The sequence below is a fragment of the Amblyraja radiata genome, chromosome 2, assembly GCF_010909765.2.
Source record: "Amblyraja radiata isolate CabotCenter1 chromosome 2, sAmbRad1.1.pri, whole genome shotgun sequence".
NCBI lineage: Eukaryota > Metazoa > Chordata > Chondrichthyes > Rajiformes > Rajidae > Amblyraja > Amblyraja radiata.
In genome coordinates this window covers 22,191,053-22,202,695 of record NC_045957.1, presented here as the reverse complement: position 1 = coordinate 22,202,695, position 11,643 = coordinate 22,191,053, and the positions used below count along the sequence as shown (strand labels likewise).

General features: G+C 42.5%; 1 protein-coding gene across 1 annotated transcript; it reads left to right on the top strand.

Annotated features, from left to right (window-relative positions):
• The first annotated feature begins 3,282 nt into the window (after positions 1 to 3,282).
• On the top strand, positions 3,283 to 10,878 carry atpsckmt (ATP synthase c subunit lysine N-methyltransferase). Its single transcript, XM_033042993.1, has 4 exons — positions 3,283 to 3,660; positions 7,960 to 8,097; positions 8,203 to 8,253; positions 9,183 to 10,878. Exons 1-4 carry the CDS (start codon positions 3,388 to 3,390, stop codon positions 9,360 to 9,362), a joined length of 642 nt encoding a protein of 213 aa, XP_032898884.1. The 5' UTR covers positions 3,283 to 3,387; the 3' UTR covers positions 9,363 to 10,878.
• Positions 10,879 to 11,643: the final 765 nt, after the last annotated feature.

Below are 11,643 nucleotides of genomic sequence, written 5' to 3'. Positions count from 1 at the left end.
AGCAGATCATAGTACATTGTTGTGGCATCTTGGTTGGTATGAACGAGTCGGACTGAAGAACCTGCTTCCGCACTGTATGACTCTATGACTAAAAATGTCAGTTTGCGTGTACAAAAATGACAGAAGGTTAGCACATATGTGCAGCAAGTGATTAAGAAGGCAATTGATTTTCATTTCAAAATTAAAGTTTAAGCGGAATAAAAATTATGATACACAAGAACTGTGCAATAACTCCTCAGACATTCTCAGCATCTATACATTAATTAGAGTCATGTTCAAAAAACAACTACCTTTAAACCAAGCACCCTTGCCTCTCATGTGGCTCCCGGGAGTGATATTCCTTCCCATGGTTCCCCACCACACTCTGCCCTTTAATTTCGGCCAATGGAAGGACCCTACACTGTGGTTCTTCCCCACAGAGCTTTAGCTTTGACTGCACCAAGCTTCAGTAAGTCCCTCAACATGTACTCTTGCAGTCTTGAATATTCTCTGATGGAAATGTCGCCATGCTGGGAGACCAGCAACTTTCAGGCAGACCAAGAATATTTTTCACCGAGTTGATGATATTCCAGTTGATGTCTGTCTCCAAATGTGTCCCCAGGAACAGACCGTAAATCAGAGAGTCCTCAGTTGCAGATCTGCTTGGGATGAAACATGAAAAGGACCATTGCATTATTCTCCAGACCCAATGAGAGGGACCCTCGGCGTGTCTGGCAGGGCATTCAGCGACTCACAAACTACAAGGGCAAGGGGGGGCCGATCATCAGCAGCAGTAACAACTCGCTAGCTGAGGAGCTCAACCACTTTTTCGCCCGTTTTGAGCTGAATGAGGCGGAGCCTGCACCTGCAGCCGCACCCAGCACTGACGACCTGGCACTCACTGTACCACTCACTGTGAGTACGGAGGACGTCAGAAGAACACTCCGCAGGGTCAACCCCAGGAAGGCTGCTGGCCCAGATGGCATCCCAGGGAGAGTATTGCGGGACTGTGCAGACCAGTTAGCGGAGGTTTTTAGCGACATCTTTAACCTCTCTCTGTCAACGTGCACTGTCCCTAAATGCTTTAAGACTGCTACCATCGTGCCTGTACCCAAAAAAACATGCATTACCAGCTTGAATGACTATAGACCTGTTGCTCTCACTTCAACGGTGATGAAGTGTTTTGAATGGCTGGTCCTGGCCCACATTAAGTCCTCACTCCCATCCACCCTGGATCAGCATCAGTTTGCATATAGAGCTAATAGGTCAATGGAGGATGCCATCAACATAGCTCTACATTCTGCACTGACACATCTGGAGCGTCCTGGCTCATATGTGAGGATGTTATTTGTAGATTTTAGTTCTGCATTTAATTCCATCATCCCCAGCAGAATGGTGGACAAACTGTCTGATCTGGGTGTTAATGCAAACACATGCGGATGGATTAAGGACTTTTTAACAGACCGACCACAGACTGTCAGGATGGGGTCCAATTACTCCCCAGTCCTGACGCTCAGCACAGGAGCGCCACAAGGTTGTGTGCTGAGTCCCATCTTGTATACAATATACACTTATGACTGTATACCAACACACAGTACAAACAGGATCATCAAGTTTGCGGACGACACGACTGTGGTGGGACTGATAAACAACAACGACGAGTCTGCCTACAGGGATGAAGTCCAAAAACTGACTGTCTGGTGTACCAAAAACAACCTGGTACTCAACCCATCAAAGACAAAAGAACTGGTCGTCGACTTCAGGAGGAAGAGGAGAGAGGAACCTGCTCCCTTATACATCAAAGGAGACATGGTGGAGAGAGTCACTGGCTTTAAGTTCCTGGGAATAAACATCTCCCAGGACCTCAAATGGCAAATGAACACCGTCACTCTCGTGAAGAAGTCACATCAGCGGCTGTATTTCCTGAGGTCTCTGCGGAGAGCAAACGTCTCACAGCCGCTGCTGCTGTCCTTCTACCGATGCGCCGTGGAAAGTATCCTCTCCTATGGAATCCTGGTGTGGTTTGCTAGCTGTACTGTGGCGGAGAGGAGGGTGCTGCAGGGAATTATAAAAACTGCACAGAGCATTACAAACGCTCAACTGCCCTCCTTGGATGATATATATAGGGCCCGATGCTTGCGCCGGGCCACAAATATCAAGCAGGACACATCCCACCCTGCCAACCACCTTTTCACTCTGCTACCCTCTGGGAGGCGATTCAGGTCTCTGAAAAGGTAGACTAAAAAATAGTTTCTACCCATGTGCGATAAAAGAGCTTAATTCCATCAGAGAACACTGGGGAAGCAAAATGTAATTCCAAGAAATGCCGCCAAATTCTTTTTAATTCTTTTTAAATACTTATTTATTATTTTGCTAATAAGTGTACATATGTGTCAATGGTTGTCGTGTTTGTATTTTTTTAACCGGAGGAGATGCAATGGAATTTCGTTGCACAGTATTGTGCAATGACAATAAACGTATTCATTCATTCATTCATTCATTCATTCATTCATTCATTCATTCATTCATTCAATTGAATTGTGGGCTTCGTTGTAAATTGCTACAGCCGTCAAGGGAATTGAAGAGATCACATTTGAAGGACTGTGTACAGTTTTGGTCTTATTTGGGATGATAAGGTTCATTGGATTGAATCCTGAGTTGAACCAGTTGCCTAATGAAGGATTGTATAGATGTGGCTTTTATTCGCTTCTTTCAAAGAATGAGATCTTCTTATTGAAACATATTGTCCTGATGGTGGATAGATAGGTTGGATGCTGAGTTGTTTACTATGGTAGATGAACATAGGTATAGGAAGTATAATCGTACGAAAAAGTCACCCATTTAATTCAGAAGTGAAGGATATTTTTTACCCCTCAATGAGGTTTATAGACCTTTGGAACTTTCATCCCCAGACAGCTGTAGATACCGAGTCATTAATGATGTGAACGGCACAGATTGCTTTTAAACTAGTCGGAAACATCGATGAATGCGAACAGTTGAGGACACCAATCCGGCCATTCACAATCGTTTCCAAGCAGGATGACAATCAGACTCCAGGGCCTGTATGGCCTCAATAGAAACAACGTTAAACCCATGGGCTGCCGATTGCAAACAGCAGTGCAAGATTAACACAGCGGGAAGAGATTGCTTTAAGAAAAGCCCCCCGTTTTTAAATGTTAGGTTGGCAAGTCGGCAACCTCGGTTTCCCCTCCACATGTCACAGCCTCGTCGACATGGTGTTGAGAAGGAAATGTGGGCCACGGTATATATATTTTGAGGTTTATTTTCTCTCCCGGGACAGAGGATCTGCTTTGCAGCGCCGGACCGCATTCCCTGTGGCACCATCTCGGTGCAAGCGTTCCGTCGCGGTAAATTACCCGGCTGGCCGGCACGGCCCGGCCCTGCTGGATGTCGGCGGGCACCGCGGCTCACGACCCGGCCCCCGGGGTAGGGAGGGGACCGAGGCCGACCCGGCCGCGCTGGGGGCTGGTGCTGCTGGGCGCTGCGGGCGGCGCTGTCCTTGCTCTGTACGCGGTGGCCGCTCCCTTTGTGGCTCCTGCGCTGAGGCGGGTCTGTCTACCCTTCGTCCCGGCCACTCCGGCCCAGGTGGGGAATGTGCTGCAGCTGCTGAGCGGCCGCCGGGGGCCGCTGGTGGACATCGGCAGCGGCGACGGCAGAATCGTGAGTCTCTGGGGCTCAGCAGGTGGTGGTGGTGATGGAGATGGGCTGGGTAGATGTGGCCATGGTGGAGACCAAGGGAGGGGAGAAGACCGACCTGGAGAAGGTCCTTGGATGGAGTGGATGTGGAGAGCAAAGATAGCTCCTCCAGTATCTTTGGTGGAGAGGATGTTTCCACGAGTGGGAGAGTCTAGGAAGGAGATGAGGAAGAATTTATTTAGTCTGAATCTGTAGAGTCTTTGCCACAGAAGGCTGTAGAGGCCAAGGCAGTGGATGTTTTTGAGGCAGAGATAGATAGATAGATAGATAGATAGGGTACACAAAAATGCTGGAGAAACTCAGCGGGTGCAGCAGCATCTATGGAGCGAAGGAAATAGGTAACGTTTCGGGCCGAAACCCTTCTTCAGACTGATAGATAGATAGTTGATTAGTATAGGGTGGTTGCACGAAAGGTCACTGGGTCATAGGGCTCGATGCACGGAGCCGCTAAATCCAACTGGAAGACATCCGTCCCTTCCGTAGAAACGCGTACTTTCCCACCTGTTAAAAACCGCCAAAATGTTGAATTTTTGCGCTGAAAAAAATTGTGGGAGTCGGGGTAAGTGTGAGAGACATGTACACAACTTTATAATTCCAAACGTGAAGCGAAATGAAGGTATAGAGAAGCGAGAACTGAAGGGACTACAGCAGCTAAAGTGCTTGGTAAACATTGAAAATATTGGGAATTATCGCGTTTGCTCACTGCATTTCATCAAGTAAGGCATTATTTGTGTTTTTTCTTGATTCCTTTGGTATCTAAAAATTCTCAGAAGTGATAAATCTGGCTGTAAATTTTTCTTCAGAGGCGTTTTCATTTTGTATGTAAAAACCCACGAGAACCGTGGGAGATTTAAAAAAATTACAGCCAGATTTATCACTTCTGAAACTTTTTAGATGCCAAAGGAATCAAGAAAAAACACAAATAATGCCTTACTGTTGATGAAATGCAGTGAGCAAACGGCCAATGTTCGCCAAGCACTCTGGCTGTTGTTGTCCCTTCAGCTCTCGATTTTATCTACCGTCATTTCTCCTCACTTTTGGAATTCTGAAGTGGGCTAAATGTCTCACATGCTTATCCAGATTTCCATAATTATTTATAGCGCGAAAATGGACAATTTCAGCGGGTTTTAACGGGCCCGCTACGCTGGAAACAATGGTAAGTGCCTACCTGCAGTACATCGCGTGTAATCCATTTGGAGTAGCCTAGCAATAGTACGGGTCATGGGTCGTGACCCGACTGCCGTGAAACCTCCCTATAGGGGTTATGGGGAGAAGGCAGGAGAATGGGATTAAGAGGGAGAGATAGATCAGCCATGATTGAGTGGCGAAGTAGACTCGATCAGCCAAATGGCCTAATTATACTCCTATCACTTATGACCTTAAGATACATAGACAAATAAGTGCAGGAGTAAGCCATTCGGCTCTTCGAGCAAGCACCGCCATGGCTAATCGTCCACAATCAGTACCCCGTTCCTGCCTTCTCCCCATATCCCTTGATTCCGCTAGCCATGCTACTTGCTCTATCTAACTCTCTTTTGACTGCATCCAGTGAATCGGCATCCACTGCCTTCCCAGTCTGCCTGCATGTTGAAATCTCCTATAACAACCGTAGCAAATAGAAATTGATGCAAAGGTTGCAAATTACTTGGTTCAGTATCAGATAGGGGTCAAAGAAAGAGCGTTCACGTCACGGCCCTGTTTCCACCAATCTTTTCACCACCACGCTCAAGAAGCGACAAGACAGACACCATTGTATGCAGATGCCGAGAAGTGTGTTCAGCTGTGGCTGAACAACCTCTAATCTTGTGTGTGGACTCGATAAGAAGAAGTATCAGACAATTGTTGGAGCATGGGATAGAGTCTGAGGAAGAGTTAATGGCAAGGGAGCATATCAGAGTTCCCCACATTTAGTTGGAGATAATTGCTTTCTTCAATTATATATCCAGCAAACAGTACGACAATTTGGACACAGAGTCCTGTACATAAATAAGAATTATGACTTTTCTAAGAGCAGAAAGATACTAAACTTTCTAGCGTCACTTCTTGGATAGGGAGGTTTCACGGCAGTCGGGTCACGACCCATGACCCGTACTGTTGCTACGCTGCGCCAAGTGGAGTACACGCGATGAACTGCAGGTAAGCACTGACCATTGTTTCCAGCGTAGCAGGCCCGTTAAAAAACGCCGAAATGGTCAATTTCTGCGCTGTAAATAATTATGGAAATCGGGATAAGCGTGAGAGACATTTAGCCTACTTCAGAATTCCAAAAGTGAGGAGAAATGACGGTAGATAGAAGCGAGAGCGAAGGGACAACAACAGCCAGAGTGCTTGGCGAACATTGGCCGTTTGCTCACTGCATTTCATCAACAGTAAGACATTGTGTTTTTTCTTGATTCCTTTGGCATCTGAGACTTTTTAGATACCAAAGGAATCAAGAAAAAACACAAATAATGCCTTACTGTTGATGAAATGCAGTGAGCAAACGCGATCATTCCCAATATTTTCAATTCCGATATCTGCACGGCCAATGTTCGCCAACCACTTTAGCTGTTGTTGTCCCTTCAGCTCTCGCTTCTCTTTACCCTCATTTCGCTTCACTTTTGGAATTCTGAAGTTGGGTACATGTCTCTCACGCTTACCCCGATTTCCACAATTTTTTACAGCGCAAAAATTCAACATTTTGGCAGTTTTTAACAGGTAGGAAAGTACGCGTTTCTTGCATTAGTAACATATACCGGAAGTTACGGATGTCCTCCAGATGGATTGAGCGGCTCCGTGCATCAAGCCCTATGACCCAGCGACCTTACGTGCAACCCCCCTATACTGCAGGCATAATTCACACCCATTAACAAGAGAAGCATTGAAGATTAGATGTCAAAATGGAAGGGGAAGGTTGAATTTCTTCATCCAATTTTAGCAAAGTGGTTATAACTATCCAAAATACAGTGGTGATCATTTTTAGAAAAATGCTATTCAGTAGCAAAAGTTAGAATTGGCATCTAAGTTTAAGGGTAAAATTATTTGATTTTATTGATTTTTGCATTGATGTGTATTTAGGATTCTATTAAAACGGGTATTAATTGCAGTAAGCATACATTCTCTGGTCCTTGTGCAAGGAAATACAGCTGTGAGTTCCGGAAAATATCAGAATGCTGTAAATAATTGTGAATTAGTGTTTAATGAGGTTTGAGTAAGCCACTTCTGAACTTTCTTGAAACATGCATACAAGTGATAGATGAGAATGAATACATATCAATGATTTAATCGGATGATTAAGGAAAAAAAGCAAAAGCTAAAGAGAAACACTAGCTATTTTGTTTCCTTAAATATCTATTAACAATAAGGTGGATGGAAAGAATGATCCTTTATTTGTACTGTATCTCGCACATTCCCAAAGATCATAAAAATCTAATAACTTGAGAAGGTTTTAACTACGTGCTGAGTTTGCATAAATGTGGATGTAGGAATTTCTAATAAAAATGCAAAAATTACAGTGAATAAACAACTGAAAACAGTGCTTTCTCATGGCATCACACAATATTGGGTCCTGTGCTATTCAATGAGAAACCAATCTATATTGCACTACATATTTGATTTGTTGGCAAATCCTGCTGTAGAGATTTGCTAGCTAAATATAGTTCTTGGATACAACATACTAAATAGTGTTGTAGAAGTGAGAGCTTTTCACCAGATAGAAACTTGATGCATCTTGACAGCTGGAATGTTCAAGTTGGAATATTACAATAGTAAATATAGACTATTTTATTTCTAACTTTTTCTTTGGATTGTTTTGTAAGGAAATGTGGGTATACTGTTCACATCAAAAACAAATTTGCAAAGCAACTTTTATAGTAATGTGGAAGCATCAAAGTTAATTTGTAACGTTGAAATTATTCTACAAAAGGTTGATAGAGAATTATAAACTAAGTAACTGTTTGTCGGATTATATATTAATATACTAATAGGAATCTGATGGGTAACTTTTTCAAACAAAGGGTGGCGGCGCATGGAAAAAGCTGCCAGAGGAGGTAGTTGAGGCAGGGACTATTGCAACATTTAAGAAACAATTAGACTGGGATGTGGACAGGACAGGTTTGGAGGGATATGGACCAATGCAGGTGGGACTGGTGCAGCTGGGACTAGTGTAGCTGGGACATGTTGGGCGATGTGGGCAAGTTGGGCTGAAGGGCCTGTTTCCACACTGTATCACTATAACTCTATGACTTTTAAACTTTTGTTGTTTTACCTGTATTTTAATCATAGGTAATTGCAGCAGCAAAGCAAGGTTTTCGAGCCGTTGGTTATGAACTGAACCCTTGGCTGGTTTGGTATTCCAGATACAGAGCAAGGCAGCAAGGAGTGCACCACAATGCCAGGTTTTATATCTCTGACATTTGGAAGGTACAGATGCTTTTGCATCATTCACACAGACAATTCCATTCAATATATTTTCGAATTATATTTATTTAATGCAGAGGATAATTTTTTTTTGTCCTATACTTTCAGGTGAATTTCTCCGAATTTAATAATGTTGTTATATTTGGAGTTCCCCAGATGGTGAGTTAAAAACAAACTGCTGATTGTTTGCTGGTAAATAGTGCATCACTCTACTCCCAGGGCAGCACCGAGTATGCTATGAATATACATCGAACACATTTTTATGAAAGTTTCCAAAAATGTATAAAGTTTGTTAGATTAGAACTGAAAAAAATTGAGGTAAACTCCATATATTTGAGGTTGAGTTTAATGATAAGGTTCGAAGTGGATTAGTACACTTTTTGCACCTTGAATTTTGAGTTTAAATCTAGACCAGTATGTTGGGTCTCAGTCAAATTGTAAGAGTCTTAATTGAAATCAGTTCACCTGCCTGACCTAGTACCTGGTGGACACAGGTTTGTAACACACAACTGCTGTTCATCTTGCAGTCAAGGTTTATGGATGGATAAAAGCAAAGTTTATGCTGGTGTGGCAGATGGTAAAAAACACTAATTAGTGTTTTCAGATATTATAATAAACAGAAATATTAACTCAGCGGGACAGGCAGCATCTCTGGGGAGAAGGAATGGGTGACGTTTCGGGTTGAGATCTTCAAGAGATGCTGCCTGTCCTGCTGAGTTACTCCAGCCTTTTTGTGCCTATCTTCGGTTTAAACCAGCATCTGCAGTTCCTTTTAACACAAATATTAATCTTAGATCCACCATCAGTAGGCAAATATTTTTTCAAGGCACACAGACAGGTGTAATTAGTATCTGAAGAATTTTGTGTTCTTGGTGCAAGGATTGGCATGAAAAGTATAATTTTCTATTAAAAATCAGGATTTGGTTGAATCGTTTTGCCCTGTGTCCAAGAATGGCTTGTGATGGCAAAATAGCATTAATTCAATCTTTTTTTCCCTGAGCTGTGAGCTCTGAATTTAGAAGATTTTAATTTGAAATTAGGAACAGGCTATGCTTTGAAGTTTACATCTGGGTTTACTGTTGTTCCAGATGGAGTCCTTAGAGAAGAAACTACAGAAAGAGCTGAAAGACGATGCCAAAATTGTAGCCTGTCGCTTTCCATTCCCCAGCTGGATTTCTGTTCATGAATCTGGAAAAGGAATCGATACAGCCTGGTTGTATGATGCAAAATCATTTAAAACCATTGCAAGAGAAGAATGTCCTAATTAAAACAAGGGAAAGGACAAGAGTTGTATTTTGCTGCGGTGGTGCTAAAATGTCACTGGAAATTAAACAGTGGAAAGACTTAAAAAGTGATCTTACATTTGGCAACTCAAAGTGTGGCGTGTCCACAGTTCTAAAGGATTAACATGTTATTACTGTCTTCCACAAGTGACTGAAGTTTATGATTCTTGAGAATGTGAAAGGTACTACATCAATGCAGTTTGGGAATGCAGCATTGCTTTTAAGCCCATCAGGAAATGGCGAACTCTACGGTTACGAACAAAATATTCCACCTCCTGGATTTGGAAACAGGAGAAATTAAATTAACTTTCTCCAGATGTCTTTGAACTTGCACCTATAACATAGCAAGGCACCTTTATAGAACTACAGATCCGCCACCGATTTTACGACACCTTTTGGTTCCAGAGCCTTGCCGGGTTATCCATATTGCCGGACCGACAGAGGTCACATACTAATGAAACAACAATGCACTTCTGACCTACTAATTATACCTCATCCCGCATCTTTAAAGCACCATGGCCTTGCTAGAAACTTAAATAAAACAAATATTAAATGTGCTTATGCATCGCACCATGATTGTCACTTGGACCATGCTTTGAAACCAATGCTAAGGTTAAATGTAAGCAAAATAGGCTAAGAATTACACAAACCCGAGGGATCACCACCAACAACTGTAGATGTAAGCAAATTATGATTTTGGGACGGAGGGACATGTCCTGCAAGAGAGCGCTTCACACACAATACCATCTGTGGCTGCCCAGGAAATTTTGAGTTTGAGTTTAGTTTGAGTCTGGATATCTTTGATCAGACTTTACAGGCTTTATCTTGCACTAGGCGTAATTCACGTTATTCCCTTTATCATGTACACTGGATGGCTCGATTGTAATCATGTATTGTCTTTCCGCTGACTGGTTAGCATGCAACAAAAGCTTTTCACTGTGTCTCGGTACACATGACAATAAACTAAACTCAAACTCTATCAATCATTGGGTACTTGTTGGTACAGGATTTGATATGGAATTACTGGTCGCTCTCAACCTGTGAGGCTGAGGTGTTGAAGAGTCACATTAACCATTCTGAGCTCCTCCTGTTCTGAAGTTTGTGGTTCATGCTGACCTAACTGGTGGGTGGGTAAAGTTGCAGGAAGATTTTTAAAAAATCATTTAGATTTGCTTGCAGCTGCTTTAAGCCAATAGGATTTGTGAACAGCATTTCTACAACCACATCTTACAAAATAAAATCAAGAACCAACCTTTGCAGGAATAGCAAATTATTTAAGCAGCAGTAGAATAAACAGGTAGGACCATATTCATTAATTAATGTGTGTTCAGTTTTAGTTAGTTATGCTAATAATTCTCTGCAGAATAGATACACTGTTCTGCAATATAATGATGTTCCTATGGAGCAGGAAAATGATTGGTGAAGGTCCTAGATAAAGCACCAGTTCTTTGCTAAAATGAAATTTTATTTTGAATTTTCTTTCTCAGTAATAAACAATTTTCCTTATAATGTTTCTGGTGCTGCTTCTGATAACATATATCATAATGTAAACTGCTTCATAAGCGTGCATTTAAAAATCAATATTAGGAACAAAAATAATAGTATTGAGTAAACCTTATGGACTCTGGCACAACTACAAGCATTATTATAATCATGACACAGAATCAGCAATGTGCCCTTTCTACACAATCCCTGACCCTCAACACTGGTGCCTCTCAGGATTGTGTGCCTAGTCCATTGCTCTACCTCCTGCACACCCATTATGCTGCAAGTACAACGCCTACTCGATCTAGAAGTTTGTTGCACGAAAACTGGAGAGAAACCAATATCCTGACTAGCAGGTAGATTTGCTATTGCTACACAAGTTGGTTTAAACTAGATTGTCGGGGGCGGCGGAATCCAATGCAGAACTGAAGCAGACAAAAGGCTCAAGGTTAGTATGGAAGATGTTGAAACATAATTCAGTTGACATAATGGCAGGGAGGAGGAAGGACTGGTGCATTTTTTGCATTTATTTTATGGCAAGGGGACCTACGGGTAAGGTAAGTGAACTCAGGGTGTGAATAGTTACATGCGACTGGGACTTGTAGCCATTACAGAAAAGTGGCTGAGAAGGGATCCAGACTGATAGTTTAGTGTTCCACAGTGAAGATGCTACAGAAAGATAGAGGTGGAGGTAAAAGAATATCACAGCAGTAGTCCGCAATGACATGACTGATGGTTTGTCCAGTAAGGCTATATGGTGGAGCTGAGAAATAAAAAGAAG

Bases quoted from the DNA above. Each gene is read 5' to 3' on its own strand.
- atpsckmt (XM_033042993.1), top strand. From the start codon at position 3,388: ATGTCGGCGGGCACCGCGGCTCACGACCCGGCCCCCGGGGTAGGGAGG. The intron at 8,098-8,202 runs GTACAGATGCTT...CTATACTTTCAG, and splicing joins ATATCTCTGACATTTGGAAG to GTGAATTTCTCCGAATTTAA. The intron at 8,254-9,182 runs GTGAGTTAAAAA...CTGTTGTTCCAG, and splicing joins TATTTGGAGTTCCCCAGATG to ATGGAGTCCTTAGAGAAGAA.